The 21,538-nt window shown below is 43.3% G+C and overlaps 1 protein-coding gene across 1 annotated transcript in view; it reads right to left on the bottom strand.

Annotated features, from left to right (window-relative positions):
- SETDB2 (SET domain bifurcated histone lysine methyltransferase 2) overlaps positions 1-21,538 on the bottom strand; it is a 79,645-nt gene that overhangs the window by 13,529 nt on the left and 44,578 nt on the right. Inside the window, exons 12-13 of the mRNA XM_055542153.1 lie at positions 13,695-13,816; positions 4,810-4,917 (exon numbers count right to left, since the gene is read on the bottom strand). Coding sequence (XP_055398128.1) covers positions 4,810-4,917; positions 13,695-13,816 — 230 coding nt within the window. The remainder of the gene's footprint in view (positions 1-4,809; positions 4,918-13,694; positions 13,817-21,538) is intronic.

Raw genomic sequence — 21,538 nt, 5'->3', positions numbered from 1 at the left:
TTATATAAAAAATAGGTTATTTTTAAAAACCTACTGAAATCTGGAAAATATGAGAAAAGAAAAAAGTATAGTACTGAGGTGAGGAAGGCTGTCTAAGCAAGGCAGGAAACTCAGAAGCCACAAAGAAAAAGACTGATCTGACTACGTAAGAAAATGTAAGCGCCACCTTTAAGGTGATAAGATACCATAAAAAGAAAAGAGGAGGACTGTTTGCTGCATAGTTAAATGGGTTAAGAATCTACTAATGCACAGAAAAACGGGAAGAGGCAAACCACACCAGAAATACAAACAGCCAATAAACATCAAATTAGAAGATGCTTGCTCCTTGGAAGGAAAGTTATGACAAACCTAGACAGTGTATTAAAAAGCAGAGACATAACTTGGCCGACATAGGTCCACATAGTCAAAACCATGGTTTTTGCCAGGAGTCACGTACAGATGTGACAGGTGGACCAAAAAGAAGGCTGAGTGCTGAAGAACTGATGATTTCTAATTGTGGTGCTGGAGAAGACTCTTGAGGGTCCCTGGGACAGCAAGGAGATCAAACCAGTCAATCCTAAAGGAAATCAACCCTGAATATTCATTGGAAGGACTGATGCTGAAGCTCCAATACTTTGGCCACCTGATGTGAAGAGCTCACTCATTGGAAAAGACCCTAATGCTGAGAGAGATTGAGGGCAGGAGGAGAAGGGGACGACGGAGGATGAGGTGGTTGGATGGCATCATCAACTTAATGGACATGAATTTGAGCAAACTCCAGGAGATAGTGGAGGACAGAGGAGACTGGTGTGCAGTTCATGAGGTCACAGAGTCAGACACGTCTTAGCAACTGAACAATAAACACTGCCTCACTGAAAGACCACAGGGTAGCTGTTGACCTGGCAGGCTCTCTTCTAGGACAGGGGAAACAGGAGTGGATAAGGTACCTGCCATTACGAAGTAAACTTTGTGGTGGAGACAGACAATGATCAAATAAAGCCAACTTTAAAACAATGACATACGCTTTGTAGAGAATTAAGGCCAAGTGATAGAGTGTCTCTGGTTCCCTACTTCAAATTGGGTGGTCAGTGATACCCAAGGCCTCCCTAAGGCGGTAACATTATAAGGGCTCCTGCTGCTACTGCTAAGTCGCTTCAGTCGTGTCCGACTCCGTGTGACCCCATAGACGGCAGCCCACCAGGCTCCCCCGTCCCTGGGATTCTCCAGGCAAGAACACTGGAGTGGGTTGCCATTTCCTTCTCCAATGCATGAAAGTGAAAAGTGAAAGTGAAGTCGCTCAGTCATGTCCGACTCTTAGCGACCCCATGGACTGCGGCCTACCAGGCTCCTCCGTCTATGGGATTTTCCAGGCAAGAGTACTGGAGTGGGGTGCCATTCCCTTCTCCGATAAGGGCTCCTAGCCTACATCAAAGCAGAGGTAAGGACATTGTCAGCAGAAGGCCTTGTGTTCTTGTGACAGGAATGAGCTTCCGTACTGGCCAGCTTACAAGAGGGACGGGTAGTGTTACTGGAACAGGGGGGAGGCAAGGGGGAGAGTCTGAGCTAAGATCCAGGGGCTAACAGGGCTTGGACATATGGGCCTTATGAACCACAGTGATGAGCTGGGGTTTTATCTTCATGCAAGGGGAGCATAAACTGACTCGTAAAGACACTGTTCTGGCAGCTGTGTGGAGGATGGGCTGGGAGGGGTGGGCAGGAGAGAAAAGCGGGACAGGTATCCACGATGTTCAGCAATCGTCCGAGAGAGTGGGGTCAGACCCCACCCTGGTGGATGGGTGGTGGTGAGAGAGAAGAGGAGGGCGCAAGGTCTATAGGGTGACGCTGATGGGCTTGATGCTGGGATAGGGCTGTGGAGCAGATGATGGCGGACAAGCGATGTGCTGTTTGCAGAGGAGAAGCGGAAAGGTGTGGATGGACCGTGTGCAGATATGTGCAGGGGATGGAGCTATTTTTTTCTGGGCCAGTTTAACGGGAGATGCAATTAGACATCCAGGTAAGTATGTCAGGCTGGTCTTCAGGGCTAGAGATAAAAGAGTCCAGGGATAAGAGCTGTCCTGAAGCCACGGGAACTGGATGAAGTCATGGAAGAAGGATGTTCAGATTGATGGAGGAGCCCAGGACAGGGCCTCGGGCACTCCAAACCACAGAGGGTGAGCAGAGGAGGAAAAACAGCCCAGGCACCTGGGAAGCAGCAGCCCGAAAGGTAAGACATCCCGGCAGAGTGTGTCCAGGATGTGAGAAGAAGGAAGTGCTGCAAGATGCAGGGCAGGGACCAGTGTGTGAGGGTCCTGCCGGAAGGTCACCTAAGTCAGACAAGTGACCGTGTAACTGACCAGCTTTTGGTGTATGAGGGAGGATTTTTTTTTTTTTTTTAAATGACATGATCAGTTGATCATGTTTATATGCTGACGGGAATAATCAAGTAGAAAGAGGGGACACTGATATGAAGGGGCGGGGGAGGAAAATGCAAGAGCCTAGTCCTTGGGGAGCGGGTGGGGGAAGCGGCCCCAAAGCCCAAGTGCAGGGTTAGCTTTGACAGGCTGGAGGTCTGGGGCAGGTAGGTGGAGTATTCAGGAGGAGTTCCTGTCTAATTGCTTCCACCTTCTTGGTAAGAATCAGGCAAAGAAATGTATACCACCAGGAGGGAACCCTAACTTCAGTGATGGCCTCTGGGTGTTTCTGATGTATCAGTGTTGTTCATCAGTTGTAACAAATGTCCCCTCTCCAGAGGGACGGTGTTGATAAAGGGTGGGGAGGGATATGGGAACTCTGTACTGTCCCCTCTTTTTTTGTGAACCTAAAACTAAACTCTTATCAAAAAGAAAAACAGAACCAGGACTTCCCTGGTGGTCTGGTGGCTAAGACTCCAGGCTCCCAAAGCAGGGGGCCCTAGTTTGATCTCTGGCTGGGGAACTAGATCCCACATGCTCTAACAGTTCGCACGGCGCAACTAAGACCCGGTGCAGCCAAATAAATAAATATTTAAAAAAAAAAAACCCACCAAAACCCAACAGGCAGAGTCATCATCTTGGGAATGAGAAGTTGGGGTGGGGCAAGATTTCAAAGACAGATGAGAGGACATGAATCAGTTCGTGCGGAGGGTGAAGTGCTGACGGTTTGTTTGAGGTTTATGGCTGTGAATCTAAGATCAGTGAGAACGTCTGGGTTTTCTCGGGTTAACTGCTCGGCTGCCAGCGCTACTGAGCTCCTGCAGACGTCATACAGACGTGCTTCCCCAGGGAGGGGTTCTGCTCCGTGAGCACGGAGGGCGTCCGGCAGGGCGGGGAGGGCCGCAGGGGAATGACGGCTATGTTAGCCCGTGGCCAGGGATGGCCGAAGAGCCACTGCAGATGGGCGAGCCGGGAGGCCAGGACGAAGACTAAGCAGGGGAAATGGTCAGCCTCTCCAGGGGTCAGGGAAACGCAATGTAGCACTTGGTGAGACTGGCAAAAATCAGCAAGGTCTGTGACACTCATTTTTGTCTAGGGCTGGGAGAAGCGCTCTTTCATCCACTAAGAACAGACATATAAAGTGGTACAGTCTTCCTGGGGGTCATTCTGTCAGCATGTTTCAAAGATTTTAAAGGGAATTCTCTCTGACTCAGCTGTTTCTAGGACTGTGCCGTACAGTACCCCTCATACCAGCACATAAGGGTAATGCACAAAGACGTTTACTGTGGCTTTGCTGTTCCAGTGAAAACTAGAGTCAGCTCACTATCTAAGGGCAAGGGAATGGCCTCACACCTTCTATTACATCTATATAATTCTGTGAGGTCAGTAAAGAGAATGCCAGGGAGAGTCCTATGCTTGTGGTTCTATGAACACACCACATCTTCTTTCCGGCCTTCCATAAGCTTTTGCACACCCTGTCCCCCCTCTCTGGAATTCCCGGTCTTCATTTTCACCCCCACCCCCAGCGTGGAAGGCTTCCTGAGCCCCAGCTGTGCTGAGCTGCCTGCTCACTGAGTGCTCAGAGCAGGCACATCTCAAAGTGCATCGGGTGCTGCGGAAACTGCCCCCGTATATGCTGACATCGCACAAGGACTAAAAGAATGTTTGCTCTGGATCACTAACCTGACTGTGGGTTGTGGTGGTGCTGAGCGTGTCAGTGCTTACGCTTACTGTACTGCTGACTAAGCTGTGAAGGGTGCTGTCACTGGGGGAGTCTCCTGCAGCAGCCCCGGGAGGGTAACTGCCCAGGGTGCTTCCTTCCCAGGGAGCTGACCCCAGCTCCAAGGGTAGATCCTGATTACGTACGGTCGCCTCTAGCAATTGGTGCAGAAAGAGAAATGTGGCCTAACTCAGCTTTCAGGAGGGCTCTTAGGCCATGCTTGGGGAAGAAGTTTTTACAGACAGGAAGACAAAAGCTTGATGCTTCAGCAGCTGCCTGTGGCCACCCTAAGATCACAAAGGGACCAGCTGATGCTGTGGACAGCAGGGTGGAAAGGATGATGGGCCCTTGATGACGTCACTGAGCCCCTGAATCAACCAACTCTGAAGCCAGTTTTTCCTCTGGCTAAGTGAGAAAATGAGCATTCTTTTTTTTAAAAGCCAGTCTCAGCTGGAGTTCCTTCTACTTTTAACCAAAGCATTCTGACTCATTATCTATTGATACTTTGCTGATGAAACACATTGTAGCTTATTTTAAAATATTAATATATTCAATTGAATGTAAGTTTCCAATACAGATCCTACTTCTTTCAGCTCTCCAAGATACATCTGTATCCCTGGTTTATTAATCAAATAGACATTCTTTTGAAGGCATCCCCAAGGGTCTGTTCATCTTCGTAAGAAAATCATTCATACTTACCAACTTCCTTCCTCTCTTGATTTCTTTCTTTACTGATTCCACATCAAAATTTCTATCATTATTAGATGGATCATAGTCCTCACATTCCACAAGTGCCGAGGAATACAGCTGCAGATTGGGAAAAGAAAAACAATCCAGATCATGTACAAAGAAATGTTGAGAGCTACAAGTCAGAAAATGGTACCAAAAAAGTGTTCATCCGGAATGGAAGCTGACAACCTTTTGGGGTATGTGAGCAGACCTCAAGCCACCCAGCTTTTCTCTGGGAATAGTCCTGATCCCCGGGCATGTTTCACACTGCCTAACCCTGACCCTCAGTGGCTAAGTGGACTTGGTCAAGGCCCAGATCCCAAGCTGGGCCAACCAAAGTTCCTATTCTAGGAAAGTTAAATAGGCTCTGAGGCACACAGTCAGAGAAGAGAAAGTCAGTCTACTGAGAGAGGGAAAACAAAAAATGAGGGCTAGACAGGACATCCAAGGTTCCTAAGGGCTTCTCAGCTCCTGTTTCTTGGCCGCGCCTCTGGACCTGCCTTCAGGAGCCACAGAGTAGCCCTGCAACTCATTACAAAGCCTCTTGTGTATTCAGGTTGGCTTGAATTTCTAAGAGCTTCTTGAGACCAAAAAAATCCAAACTACTTCCTAATTAAAGACCAACATTACAGTATACTTAAATTATAAAGCGCATGAAAAACATAAGAAAAACATTCTGACCTGACAAGGCAAAGATTTCTAATAAAAGCAGAAACTATAAAAAAGTTGTCAAGTTGGTTGGGACTTCCCTGGTGGTCCAGCGGTTAAGAACCCGCCTTCCAATGCGGAATGTCCTCTGAGGACATGAGTTCGATCCCTGGTCAGGGAACTAAGATACCACATGCCATGGAGCAACTAAGCCGGTGTGCTGCAAAAAAAGACTCCACATGCTGCAACCAAGACTCAACACAGCCAAATAAATAGATAAATATTTTTAAAAGGTATCAAGTTGGAATTCATCAAAATTAAAAGTTTTTGCTCTTTGAAAGACATTGCTAAGAAAAAAGAAAGGCAAGCCAGAAATTGGGAGAAAATATTTGTAATTCATATGCCTGACAAAAAACGTATATCTAGGATATAGGAAAAACTGTTGCCACTCAATAAGACAATACAATTAAAAATGGCCAAAAGATCTGGACAGACACTTCAGAAGAGAAGAGTTACAAATGGTGAATAAGCACATGGAAAGATGCTCAAAATCGGTAACCCGCAGCCACAGCCACAATGAGATACCAATACACACTCACCAGATTGGTCAGAATTAAAAAGACTGAAAAATAACCAAGTGTCAATGCAGGTATGGAGCAAATGAAATGCTTACACATTGTTGGTAGAAGTGTAAAATAATGCAGTCACCTTTAAAGTTAAACATACACTTACTTTATGACCCAGCATTCCTCTTCTAGGTATTCATCCAAGAAATAAAAGCGTATGTCCACATTTAAAGAAGGCAAGAATATACAATGGAGAAAAGACAGTCTCTTCAATAAGCAGTGATGGGAAAACTGGACAGCAACATGTTAAAAAATGAAATTTGAACATCTCATCATACACAAAAATAAGTTCAAAATGGATTAAAGACCTAAGTGTAAGACTGGGTGCCATAAAACTCCTAGAAGAAAACACAGGCAGGACTCTCTTTGACAAAAAGCAGTATTCTTTTTTATCTCCAAATGCAAGGAAAATATAAGCAAAAATAAACAAATAGGACCTAATTAAACTTAAAAGCTTTTGCATCAACAAACCATCAATAAGACAGAAAGACAACCTATTGAGTGGGAGAAAATATTTGCATATGATATGACCAGTAAGGGGTTAATATACAAACAGCTCATAAAACTGAAGATCAAAAAACAACCTGATTAAAAGATGGGCAGAAGATCCGAATGGATATTTTTCCAAAGAAGACATGCAGATGGGCAAAAGGCACATGAAAAGATGCTCAGCATCACTGATCATCAGAGAAGGCAAATGGAAACCTGAAAGAGATGTCGCCTCACACCTGTCAGAATGGCTGTCATCAAGAAGACTGCACACAAATGCTGGTGAGGATGTTGAGAAAAGGGAACTCTGTTGGATGTTGGGAATTTAAGTTGGTGTAGCTGCTATGGAAAACAATATGGAGGTTCCTCAAAAAAAACCTAAAAATAGAACTATCATATGATCCAGCAATTCCACTCCTGGGTATGCATCCAAAGAAAATGAAAACACTAATTCAAGAAGATGCACGTACCACAATGTTCATAACAGTGTTATTTACAATAGCCAAAGTATGCAAGCAGACCAAGTGTCCATCAACAGATGGACGGATAATAAAGATGTGCAGTGTGTGACTCTTTGTGACCCCGTGGACTGTAGCCCGCCAGGCTTCTCTGTGGAATTCTCCAAGCAAGAATACTGGAGTGGGTAGCCACTTCAGAAGATCCCTTCTCCAGGGGATCTTCCAGATCCATGGATCAAACTCGAGTCTCTCTCACTGCAGGCAGATTCTTTACTATCTGAGCCACTAGGGAAGCTCCTATATATATATAATATATATACACACACATATATATGTATGTATGTATGTGTATATTTAGTATGCACACACACAAACACACAATGCAATACTATTCTGCCATAAAAAAAAATGAAATTTTGCCATTTGCAACAACATGGATGGATGTGGAAGGTATTATGCTTAGTGAAATAAGTCAAAGACAGTACTTGTCATCACTTATATGTGGAATCTAAAAAAAATAAACTAGTGATATAATACACAAAAAACATGCCTACATGAAGACACATATTCAGATGTGCACAGCAGAGTTATCTTAAAATTCCCAGGTGGTGCTGGTGGTAAAGGACCCACCTGCTAATGAAGGAGACACAAGAGAAGCAGGTACCATCCCTGGGTTGGTAAGATCCCCTGAGGAGGGCATGGCAACCCACTCCAGTACGCTTGCCTGGAGAAATCCCATGGACAGAGGAGCCTGGCGGGCCACAGTCCAGAGAATTGCAAAGAGACGGACACGACTGAAGCAACTGAGCACAGCACACAGCATAGCCCCACAATGAAAATAATACATATGTCTATCAACAGACAAATGAATAAACAGATTAGGACAGATCCATACAATGGAATACTGTGCGGAACTAAAAAGGAACAAAATACAGATACAAGAAACACCATGGAAGAATCTCCAAAGACTGTTAATGAGCAAAAGATGCCAGACACAAAGCATACATACTGCTTCCTTTCATATGAGATGAGAAAGACAGGCTCAACCTAGAGGTGCTGGGGCTGGGGGGGAAGTGGTTACAAGGAGGCATGAGAGAACCTTCTGGGGTAATGGAAATGTTCTACATCTTGATGGTGGTAGCGGTTACATTGGCAAATACATGAATTAATACTCTCTGAACTGTACACTTAAAATGAGTGCTTTTTAATGTAAATTGTACCAACAAAGTTAACTGAACATACAAAATGAACATTAAAAGTATATTAGGATAAACATCACAATCAAACAGTGTTATTCTCAGAATGGCTTAACAGCAGAAAATAAACAAGCACATATCTTATAGTAACAAATTAAAAGGAGAAAACTTGAGACATGAAAACCAAACATATCAGAATCTTCTGCTATAAAGAAAGTTATTGGGACACTTGAACCTGAAACCTGAGTGGTCTGAGGATCAGGTGATAGTAATATATTAATGCTGAATCCCTGATTTTGATGGTTACATTGTGATTATGTGAATATCCTTGTTTGTAAAAAAGACGCACTAAGTGTTCAGGAAAGATAAGATATCGTGTCTCAATTTCCAATGGTTCTGTCAATGAAAATAATCAATGAACAATCTATAATAAGAATGGATTTGAGCCAAATGAAGGCCTAGCCCGGAAGTCCATTTCCCAGATTACTCTAAGAAACTGCTCTGCAGAAGCACTGTTTCTAGTACAGTTTTATACCTTGTTAGAACAAAGAACGTTAAACAAGTCAGCGTTACATTTCTTCAAAATTATTTTAAAAAAAAAGAAGAAGAAAAAGAACAGACCAGCACGTATGCAGTGAGTCGGTATGACCTTGGTACCTGGGAAGGGAGGTTTATCCTCAAAGAAGGACCTGTGTTGGCATGCCAGGAAGAGAGGCATTTAATCTTTATTTTTAACATGGACTTTCTTTACCTCTGGTCAATGTGCCCTTATTTCTAACAAATAAAGCAGATGTACAATGTATATTTGATAGGCCACAGAAAGACTATTTTAGTTAGCATAAAATTCAAGTTAACTCATGTATAAGCCAGAATGACTTTCCTGTATCTCAATATGTGAATATTTCTTTGATCAGTTCCAACAAAAAAGATTCTTTGTACTGTATGTGCAACTTTTCTGTAAGTTTGAGATTTAAGAAAGTCAAAGTATGTATATAAAAAAAGAAAGCATCTAGCATTGTGCATGGCCAGAGAAAGAGAGGGAAAGAACCCAGAAGATCATTACAATAGATGCAGAAAAAAGCACTTCATAATATTCAATACTTTAACTTGTAGAAAACTAAAAATAAAAGGGAGCTATCTAATTTTAATAAATTGGAAGTATTAAAAACTTAAATACAAATGTAATGATAAAACCTAGAAGCATCCCAGTAATATAAGAACAATCAAGGCTCACTAAAATGCTTCTAATCACCAGTATAACACAATGTTCTATAAAAATGTGGTAAAATAAGAAAAAGAAATTAAGAGGCCCAAAAATTTATAGGAAAAAAAAGTCTTCACTTATAGATGAGGACTGCCCAAATAAAATATCCAAGTAAATCTGATTTTTAGATGCAAGAATTTGGCAAGATTTTTGGATGAGTTAAAAAAAAAATCAATAGTGTTTGTGTATATCAATTATGTTGTTGTCTAGTTGCTAAGTCATATCCGACTCTTTTGCAACCCTGTGAACTATAGCCTCCTCTGTTCATGGGATTCTCCAAGCAAGCATATACTGGAGCTGGCTGTCATTTCCTCTCCAGGAGATCTTTCTGACCCCCAGATTGAACCTGCATCTCCTGTATTGGCATGTGGGTTCTTTACCACTGAGCCACCTGGGAAGCCTGTATACCAATAATAGTCCATTTTAAAAATGTATTAACAAAAACAAAACAAAAACCAATGCAGGAATAGACCTGACCCAAAGTTCTGACAAAAATTGTTGGGCATTTTTGAAATTCATAAAAGATCTGGCTAATTGGAGAGACACCCCTGTTAATGGAAAGACATATTGTGAGGGTGTCTATTTTTCCTAAATTTATCTATAAATTCCATAGAATTCCAGTTAAAATTCCAATAGAAATTTCTGTGAAAACTGATAAGCTGATCTCAAATTCAAAGTGCAAAAAAAAATAACTAAGGCTTATCGTAAAATCATAGTAATTAAGAGCATTGTACCAGCTCAGGGATACATAAGTGACCAATGGAACAGAATGGACAGCCAGAAAGATATCTGTGCCCATATGACAATACTGTTAAGGGCAACAGGTAAGGATGAAGGTTCAAGAACTAGACATCCAGGTGAGAGTCCTGGCTCAGTCACTTACAGCCCTGCAACCTTGGGCAAGTCACTTAATCTCTCTGTGCCTCAGTTGTTCCACCCTTAGTTTGGGCGTAATTACAAAACCTCCGTCTTAGGGTAGTGGTGAGGATGAATAGTTCAGCACAGGTAAGCTCCCAGAGTATTACCTTACACATAGTGGACACCAAATCATAATAACAATAACCATTATTATCACTACAAATCAGTAAGGAAAGGATAGTTTGTTTTTTTAATAACAGTGCAGGAAAGTGAAAGTGTTAGTTGCTCAGTTGTGTCCGACTCTTTGCCATCCCATGGACTGTAGCCCACCAGGCTCCTCTGTCCATGGGATTCTCCAAGGAAGAATATTGGAGTGGGTAGCCATTTCCTTCTCCAGGGGACCTTCCCAACCCAGGGATCGAACCTGGGTCTCCCACACTGCAGGTGAGATAGAGCTGGGGGAAGTAGTTAATCACATAGAAAAAACAAAAAAAAAGTGAGAGAGTCAATTCCTAGGTAGGTTGATAAGAAGTCCAGGGTACTCAAGGAGGAGAGAGGGGGCTGGAGTTCCCAAAGAACAGAAAAGGACAAATGTTTTTTTCTACACTGCTTTGTCTTAGTCAATATAACAATGAATCTTGCTCAAAGACATGTTTCTCCTTAACAAGAACCTTCTGACTAATCTTGTTATCTTAAGATGTATGTTGTGGGAGTGCATCTGTAAGACCCTTTATTATAATAAGGTATATAGTGCCCTTGCAAAGACCAGTGAGCGGGGTACTCTCCACCCCTCTTCTGATGTCTGTGTCAGAAGCTTTCTCTGTCCCTTTTTCACTTTAATAATACTGCTACACAAAAGCTCTTGAGTGATCAAGCCTGGCTCCTGGTCCCAAAGCTAAATCATCTTCAGATACCATGAATCTGGCATTGTTCACCATAAGCTGTCAAAAGTAGATCCCTGCTTTATATGGTAATCCAGATAAATTCAGTTGCATCAAAAATATCACTTCCCTTAATTATTTCAATCTTTCCTTTAGCTTTCTAATTTGTTGTTGTTTAGTAGCTAAGTTGTATCGAACTCGTTTGTGACCCACAGACTCTAGCCCAACAGGCTCCTCAGTCCATGGGGTTTCCCAAGCAAAAATACTAGAGGGGGTTGCCATTTCCTTCTCCAGGGGATCTTCTCAACTAGGGATCAAACCCACATCTCCTGCATTGTCAGATGGATTCTTTACCAGTGAGCCACCTGGGAAGCCCATAGCTTTCTAATTTACCTCAGTCCTAAATGAGCTGTTTCTAAATCCAAAGGCATTCTTATTATCAACAATAAACTGATTAGCATAATTTAAAAAAGAAACTAAATGAGAACAACACAATTTTTAAACTTTTTGGGAAACAGAACCTTAATATGGAAAAGAAATTTTTAGGGTGAAAATCCTACAAATTATAAAGGAAAATGATGAATGTTAATTACATTACAAGCTTCCATGCAACAGGAAGCACCATAAATAAAATCAAAAGCCAAATATACGATAAAGCATTGAATGTATTTTTATGTAAATAAACATATGTAAGTGAAATTAAGATCTCAAAAATAAAATGTAGTCTCTGAACAGAAGTCATAGAATCAACAAACAGAACTGCAAAAAGAAAGCAAATAGAACCACACAGAAGAAGCACAGCAAGGGAGGTGCAAGCCCACTATGTCATCCAGGAACTGCAAATACAAACAAGAGACTATCTCACACCCATCTGAAAGGAAAACATTAAATTCCATAGGATCATGCCAGACACCAAACCACAGACCCAAGGAGGAACTGTGAAGAGAAAGAAAAGAAAAGCTGCAGGCTGGGAGAAAATACATCAAATATATCTGTCAAAGGACTTCTATCCAAAATATAAAGAGCTCTTAAAACTTAACAACAACAAGCTAATTAAAAACTGGACAAAAGATCTGAACAGACAACACCAAAGAAGATATACAGATGGCAAATAAATACATGAAAAGATGTTCAAAATCTCATGTCATCAGGCCATTACTGATTAAAATACGAACAACATGAACTCTCACTCATTTCGGGTGGGAATGTAAAATGGTACAGCCACTGTGGAGGACAGTTCGGCAATTTTCTACATAATTACGCACACTTTTTACCAGATCTAAATAAATAAATAAATCACACAGCATTATGTGTTGACAAAGACGCAAGAACAGTGGAAGTCGAACTTGGCGCAATCCCTTTGGAGAGCAGGTTGGCACATTTCCTGAGGTGCAGAATGCACTCTTCCTGAGTCCAGCAGTTCTGCTTTTTGCTAAGTGCCTCCCAGATCAGAGGAAAGCTCCCATGAATTAGGAGACCTATCCAGGGAAGGACTTCCCTGGGGGTCCAGTGACTAAGAATGTGCCTGCCAATGCAGGGGACTTGGGCTCGATCCCTGATCCGGGAAGATCCCACATGTCTTGCAACTAAGCCTGTGCACCACAGCTGCTGAGCCTGCGCCCTGCGGAGCCTCTGCCCTGCAACAAGAGAAGCCCCAGCGCTGAGAAGCCCACACACCCCCAACTAGAGAGTAGCCCCTGCCTGCTGCAACTAGAGAAAGCCCAGGCGCAGCAACGAGGACCCAGCACAGTCAAAAGATAATAAATACTGAAGAAAGAAAAACAAAATCATTTTAAAAAGACAGTAATTACAGTCATAAAATGGAATACTGTAACATTTAAAATTAAAGATTAGAGCTACTATCAACATGGATAAGTCTCAATAATCCACAGAATTTGATAGAAATTCTGTAGAGTCCAAGAACATGTAAAACAATATCATATTATTGTTTAGAAATACTTAAATATGTGGTGGAAGCATAAAATTAAAAACACAAGATAATAATAAGTACCAAATTTGTGTTGGTGAAGGAATGCCACGAATGGGACAGAGAAGGGAGAGTCCTTAACTATCTACGTTGTTTTTCCTTAAAAAAAATAAAAGCTGAAGTGAGTATCATATAATATCATTTAATAAATCTGGGGTAGACATTTTATAAATGTCTATGGGTATCTGTTACATTTGAAATATTTAAAATATCTTTAAAGAAGCTTCTTCACCATAATTCCTTATGTTTGATCAGTTATAAATAAAACCAAAAGTAATCAAAAAATATTACTATCTGAAACTTTAAAATGAGAAAAATATGCTCCCTAAATCCCCACTTAAAAGCCCAAACCATGGGCAGCCAATGTGTTGTTCTTTGTTGTATTCAAAGTACATTTATATATTTCAGGATGTCCTTCCCTGAAGGACTCATGTGTGTTCAAACTTACCAAACAGTTTTCATGAGCAGCTATATTCTCTGACTGTGCAAAGTACAGGACACTACACTCGAGGTCTTTGGGGCAGAGCGCGCATATCCTTTTTTGCAACCTTTCTGCAACCTGGAAGACACCTACAAAGTAACATCCCTCATGAGAAATGGAAAAGTGGAATTTCTTGGTCTGTAACTCCTCCACCCATCTGAAAGGAGAGGGCCGGGCACTTGTTTTTAGAAGAGAGTTTTAGCTCCCAGGGAGAAAAAATTCAGGACCCAAGTAGAAAAGCACCTTTGCAATTTTTTAAATTTTACTTTTGCATTTTTTAATGGCTTAATGAAAAAAAAAATGTTTTATTTAAAATGTCCAGGAACTTTCTAAAAACTAAATAAAAGATCTAAACATGAGGGACAATGGGGTTCCCAGATGGCGCTAGTGGTAAAGAACCCGCCTGCCAATGCAGGAGACATAAGAGACGCGGTTTGACCCCTGAGTCGGAAAGATTCCCATGGAGGAGGGAATGACAACCCACTCCAGTCTTCCTGCCAGGAGAATCCCATAGACAGAGGAGCCTGGTGAGCTAACAGTCCACAGGGTTACAACGAGTCAGACATGACTAGAGACACTGAGCACACACAGACATGAGGAAACCCTTTGCCTAACAAACGTAAGTAGGAATCTAAATACAAAGTTCTCACATCACTTCCCTGCCCATAGGAAGTTCTCGATTATAATTACTGACATTATAAATCAGTTGTATTCAAGAAATAATGCTCTACCTACCTATAAAAAAGAATTTAGATCCTTATACTATATTAAAAAATAAATTTGGGGTGAATTAAAGAAGTAAAGGAACAATGTACTTAAATGTGATGTAATCTAGCATTATAATAAATTAGGAGAGAAAGATACATGATAGGAAGCAGATTTTTTTTTTTTAAGAGATGAAGAAAGGAAAGAAACAAGAAGGAGAGCTAGGAAGAACAGGGAAGAGTCAGAGACGGAGAAAAAAGCCAGCTGTTTCCAGCATTCCACTTGGACACACCAGTGGGAGACAACCTTTACTCTAATCTATTAGTTGCTGTGAATTTGGCCACAAGCATCCATGTAGTATTTCTTTGCCCTTTCCAATGCTCATCCTCTTTATTCATCTGGTTTTCCATAGCAGAAGGCACTTTCAATTTTACCTTCAAATTTTAGTTCTGAAACAAAACTTCATTTAATGGTGAAAGGGTTTAATTTAGATGAGGTTAAACTGCTTAAGTGCTTCTTAAAAGCGCTTTTGGTTTTTTGGTTACTCCAAAGTGGAACATCTCTGGGCACCTCTCTTAAATTAGACTCTGCATCTCACGCTGTCTGAAGACCTCACTTTGGAGCTAGCATTTGTTTCACGTTCAGATGAGTTTCTTCTTTAATTACCATCTGTTTCCTGGATTGGAGTCCTGCTTAGTGGGGCTACAAATGAGTGATCCTCCTGCTCCTATCAACCAAGAAAACAGGAGTGGGGGAGACCGAGAGAAAATGCCTCAGATGAAATGCAACCGGCGAACTGCTGCTTTTCATTCCTCTCCAACTACCACCGAGTTGGGAGCGCCTCTTTGTACAAGAGTCACCGTGTTGAGGGCTCTAGACCAGCGCTGATTGTAGAAACACCATGTGAGCCACAGGTGCAGATGAAGAATTTCTAGAAGCCTCATTTAAAAAGGCAAAGGAGGGACTTCCCTGGAGGTCCAGTGGTTAACACTCTGTGCTCTCCATGTAGGGGGCATGGGTTTGATCCCATTGGGGATCTAAGATTCCACATGCTGCATGGCAGGTCCCCCCTCAAAAGGAAGGTGGTGAAATTAATTTTAATAGGCTTTATTCCATCAAATATATCCAAAATACTACCCTTTCAACATTTAATCAATAAAACAATTAATTCATCCTTTGTACTGAGTTTTGAAGTCCAGTGTGTTTAGTGCTTACTGCACATCTCAACTGGACAATCCACATTTTCAATGCTCAAGAGGCAGAGGCAGATGGTGGCTACCATATGGAAGATATGGTACAGATGGAAGGTACAGCAGAGGATATAAAAGAAACATGAGACAGATCTGTTGCCTGCAAGAAGCTTACAAGGTAAACAAGGAGACGAAGTAGCGACTAGGAAAGTAAAATAACAGAATACCTGGCACAGAGTAATGTAGCTGCTGAGCAGGAAAGACCTCACTTTGGAGCTAGCATAAAATACGTGCTATGGTAAGAGGAGGAAGTGCTCCCTGCGGGATGGGGTGCTGGCAAGGACATGGATTTGAGCTGGTACAACCTGGAGATGAAAAGGGGAGTCAAGGTGGGAGGGACATTGCAGACAGAAGCACAGACAGGGGAAGAGGCCAAGAGGTCTGACTGGGAGACAGCCGATCAGCGGGACTGAAGAGCAGAGTTCGTGCAAAGGAAGCTGGAAAAGAATTTGAGGAACAGATGGTGAAAGGCTGCAGGAAGGATTTTTGAGGAGGGGAGTAACATGATGAAAGCGCTGTCTTAAGCTCCATTTCAGTACAAGGAGAGAAATACGGTGCACCTGGACAGAAGGCTGGATGTCATAATGCTGTCTGTTCTATCTCAAACAAGGGCAAACAAAAACATGCTGCCTGCCATCAAGCCATCAGCCACTGCAGCAATCCCCACCCCCCAAAAATGGTGTGCCCTCAGGGGAATTCCTGGAGAGGGAAATGGCACCCCACTCCAGTGCTCTTGCCTGGAAAATCCCATGGACGGAGGAGCATTGTAGGCTGCAGTCCATGGGGTTGCAAAGAGTCGGACACGACTGAGCGACTTCACTTTCAAGTTCTCCTATGCCTGCAGTGACGGAGGCACTTTGAGCTTGCGGTGGTTTCCTTTCTTTTGGTTCTGCTTGGTTTGACTGTGTAGGGAGGCGAGGCATGTTTTTGTACCTTCAGGAATTTACATGGGAGTTCTTTGTTTTCTTTACTTCTGATTGCCACATTTTCTAGATATCCACCTCTGAACAGATCTCCCTTCCCCAGGACAATCTGCTGAAAGTCACAGCCTGACTGGCCTGGGGGATATAACCCAGTACTACCTGAGAGATGGCAATACTTTTAGAATAATATTGAATTACAGAAGACAAGTCCTTCATTGGGATGAAAGTGAAGGTGTTAGTCACTCAGTGATGTCTAACTCTTTGTGACCCCATGGACTGTGGCCCGCCGGGCTCCTCTGTCCATGGAATTCTCCAGGCAAGAATACTGGAGTGGGTTGCCATTTTCTTCTCCGGGGAATCTTCCTGACCCAGGGATCAACCCCTGATCTCCTGCATTGCAGACAGATTCTTTACCATCTGAGCCACCAGGGAAGCCCCCATAGGGTGAAACAGGTGCATTTTCTTGCAATTAATTTCCCAGGTTCTTTCAGATAGGATGACAGTTACATTAGCCACTGTTCCTTATTTTTCCTTTTTTCTCATGCAGTTGTTAAAAAAAATTAAATTTAATTAAGCTTAAAAAAAAAAATCAGTTCACCCATTTCTTCCACTCTCACGCTCTTCTCTGGCAATCACCAATCTGTTATCTGTATCTTTGAACTTGTTTTTAGTTGTTCAGCTTTTATTGTTGTTAAGATTTCACATTTAAGAGAGAGCATGCGATATTTGTCTTTACTTATTTCATTTAGCTCAATGCCCCCTAGGTCCCAGGTTGTCACAAATGGCAAGATTTCATTCTCTCCAGTGTCTCTTCTTATCATTTAGCACAGAGCCCCTCAGGGTCCCTTGGGAATGTTTGCCTACTGTGATCAGGTTTCATCTGCCCTCTACAGGCTTCCCCGATCCATCTCTACATCCTCAGAGCTCACTGTCATGTTTTCACTGTTACAGTGCCCTGTACACATTCTGATCACTGTTCATCGCACTGAATTGTAATTATGTTTGCAATTCCATTTCTTCCTGTAGATTGTCACCTCTTTGGTGGAGGGGTCCTCAGCACAGGGACCAGAAGGTCTTGGGTGCACAATATACTTTTAACTCAAGTTAGTTTCCAAAGTCTCCTTCTCCCAAAGGATAGGCTCCCTACCCCACACAACAATTGAGTAATTTACTAATTCATGTATTTCAAAGAAGCAATTAAATATGTGAAAAGGTCTGTCTTCAGTATAAACGTAATTTTTATTTTTAGTACTTGAGATATTTTGAGAAGCTAGGCGATGGCATCCCACTCCAGTACTCTTGCCTGGAAAATCCCATGGATGGAGGAGCCTGGTAGGCTGCCGTCTATGGGGTCGCACAGAGTCGGACACGACTGAAGCGACTTAGCAGCAGGGGAATTCAGGATGGTGAAACCAGAATACTTGCTCTAAATACTTACAGTGCCTTTCTAAGGAATAATTTCCATGAGCCCAGATTCTTGCATCTTCCCATACTTAGAAAAGCTCTAAAATCATTAACTTGAGATTTCGTTATTAGCAGTAGTCTTCTGATGTTCAACCACATGTTTGTTTTCAGCAAAATCTACATATCCTGGCTCCTCCCTCACCTCTTCAAAGCAGTTCCTGAGTCTGGCTCCCAGGCTACAGTCCTGAGTAAGGTCCCCACATGAAACAAAACTTGCAATTTTTAGGTTGTGTTTTTCTTTGGTTGGCATAAGTTTTAGATTTAATGCCATTTCAAGTTAAATCTCAAGAAGGTTATTTTAAAGAGGTTTAAAAATGTATTATTTGGAAGAATAAATGATTACGGGCAGTGAACAAAACTCAGGGAAAAATGAGAGAGTGTCTGTCTGATTTTAAAACATACTATAAAGGTACAGCTGGGACAGAAAGTTAGATGACTGAGTCAAAAAAGAATACAAAGTGCAGAGAGAGATGAATCATCATCTCTAATTATGAATATAGGATATCACAAGGTGGCATTTGCATTTCTTCTCTGGCACTGACATCCTTAGCCCATTTTTCTACTGGGTTATTCACTATTTCCTTCCTATTTCCTGACTTATAAGAGCTGTACTGTCTCCTGGTTTATCCAGGCTCACCATCACACACAGGAATGACCCCCAGCAGACATGCTTGTACTATGTGATGCTTTCCCTATGCACAGCTGACAGTCCTAGAGGACCTACCTGCCCGTCCCAGATATACAGAATTCAGAATAGAAGATTTTAGTTCAGACTGGGCTGGCTTCTTGAAGAAGGAGATGTAAAAAACTGAGAAGCTGTGAGTGTGGCCATCTTCTATCCCATTAGCAGGAAAACTGGACCAAAGAAAGAGAAGAACAAAGCAGATATGCTGAGTGCTGTCAAAGTTTATGAAGACTTTTCAGGCCCTGGTTCCTGGCTCTTTCTGGAAAACACAACAGCATCCATGCTCCTGGGATGAGTCTGGTCTCCCTGCTTTCCAGTAATAAGCATCCCCTTTGCTTAAATGGTATCAGGTTGATTTTGCACTATTTGTAGCCAGCAGGCCCTAGTGAACACTGGCACTAACATGGCCTGATCTCTGTGTGCAGGCACATGTGCACCTGAGAGTGAGCTGTGGCAGCAGTGTGGAAAAGTGGACTGCCTTGCCCTCACTGTCTTTTATTTGGTCCATTCTGATAAGCTCATGTCCCTCCTCCTGCTTTCCCTTGTCACGCCTCCACTTCCTTCTTCACATTACTGCCAGAGTGGGCTATCTACAATGTCCACTGTCTGTGTTTCTCTCCTGCTAAAAACCCTTCTCTATCACCCAGAGAATAGAAATCAAGCTCTTTACATGCAGACTCACTGGCTTCTTCAGTACGTGATGAGCACCTATTATGCATCCTTTTAGGCACTAGAAATAAAGCAGGGAATAAGATGTGAATTTCAACACTCATGAAACTTACATCCTAGTAGTAGAGACAGACCCTCAAACACATTATTTTCAGGTAGTAGTAAGTGCTATGAAGAAAAGCCGAGCAAGGGAAGGAGGGTGAGACTGATGAGGGATGGGGGAGGGCTCTTCTAAACAGACAGGGTGGGCAGGCAAGGCTGTCTGTGGAGGTCACCGCTGAGCAGAGATTTGAATATGGTGGGGGTTTAGAGGACTCACAAGGCAGCGAGGGGTGGCAGGCATCAAGATGGGTAGGGACTGGATCAGATCAGGACACGGGGTACACGGTAGCCACAGTAAGATTATTCTGGAAGCAATGAGACTACTGGAGGGCTTTGAGCAGGAGAATCACATTTGCTTTTTGTTTTATAAGGTCCTTTTGGCTACTGTGCAGTCCTGTCTGTACGAGAGGCTAGAGTGGAAGCCAGGAAACCCACAGTCTAGGCCTGAGATGATGGTGGCTTGGATGGTAGTGATAGAAGTGGCAAGAAGAGGTCAGGCTCGAGATACATTTTGGAGACACAACTGACTGGTCTGCCTAACACGTGAGGTGGGAGGCAAGGAGGAAAGAGCGGCACAGAGTGTGGCACTAGGGTCTTGGTCTGAGCACCTGGGTGAACGGAATGGGGAAGGCTGCTAGTGGTTGAGTAGGTCTGGAGAATGTGGGTATGCGCAGGCAAACAGGAGTTTGAGATCACTCCAGGCATTGATTAAATTGGTTATAGGAGTCTGGAGTTTGGGGGAAAGGTCAAGAAACAACCTCATCTCCAGTAACTCATCTTGCATTCTGTATGATCACTAGTGCTAGTGTTAAGTCACTCAGCTGTGTCCAACTCTTTGCAACCTCATGGACTGTATGTAGCCCACCAAGCTCCTCTGTCTATGGGATTCTCCAGGCAAGAATACTGGAGTGGGTAGCCATTCCCTTCTCCAGGGGATCTTCCCGACCAGGGATCAAACCCAGGTCTCCTGCATTGCTGAAAGAGTCTTTACCGTTTGAGCCACCAGGGAAGCCCACTAGCTAAATGCTCGCTGGCTAAAATGAAATAGTCAACATGTTGCTTCACTTGTGGCTGCCACATTTGATGTTTTGTGGCTGGCGCCTTTATTCGAGTCTTTATCTCTGGACTGCCCTTTCACCCTTTCTACCCCTGGGTGACTGACTCTTGCCTTTTAAAATGAAGACAGGGTGTCCCCTGAACACCAGGCTGAGCTGAAGGAGCCCCTCATTTGTGCCTCTGTGGTTCTCAGCAGCTCACACACGAGTTGCCTATTAGATTCTCTAGGGCAGGGTCTGCCTAGCTCATCTCTGTATTCCTGGCACCTGGTCCTGAGCCTGCACTGGGAAGAAGGTCTACACGGGTTAGAAGATCCACACCTGTTGAACTGCAAGAAAGCTGCCCCCTCAAGAGGCTGCTGTCTCACTTAAAGACAGGGCCACAGACTTGAACTACTAAATGGAAAGGAGGGCATGGTTCCAAAACATTACATTCTCTGTGGAGTTTCCAAACTGCTTCCTCAAACCCAGCCAGCCCCACCCCCTCTCCCCGCCCGGCTTCTCCGGTGGCTCAGCGGTTTAAAAATAAATAAATAAATCCGCCTGCCAATGATCCGCCTGCCAAGACACCCTGGAGGAGGGCATGGCTACCTACTCCAGTATTCCTGCCTGGGGAATCCCTTAGACAGAGGAGCCTGGCGGGCTACAGTCCATGGGATCACAAAGAGTCGGACGCGATTTAGCGACTAAACAACTGATCCTGAGACCCAACTGACCAGTCCCTTCAAAAGGGGTCCACCTCCAGCCTAGCTCCCCCTTCCCCGGGGCACTTCTCCGATCGCATTGTTTTAAAAGCGGGTGGAGCCGCGCTGGGAAAGGAAACCCACAGGCTTTTCTTTCGCTTTCCCCAGCTGGCTGCATTCCTAGCGCTGTAGGACCGCAGCAATGGGCTGTCCCATCTGCAGTTGGGGAGGCAAGGCACACGATAAACGGAGGCAAACGATCGCCCCTCCGAGAG

Source organism: Bubalus kerabau, chromosome 12 (genome assembly GCF_029407905.1).
Source record: "Bubalus kerabau isolate K-KA32 ecotype Philippines breed swamp buffalo chromosome 12, PCC_UOA_SB_1v2, whole genome shotgun sequence".
Taxonomy (NCBI): Eukaryota; Metazoa; Chordata; class Mammalia; order Artiodactyla; family Bovidae; genus Bubalus; species Bubalus kerabau.
This window is presented reverse-complemented; position numbering and strand designations above follow the sequence as displayed.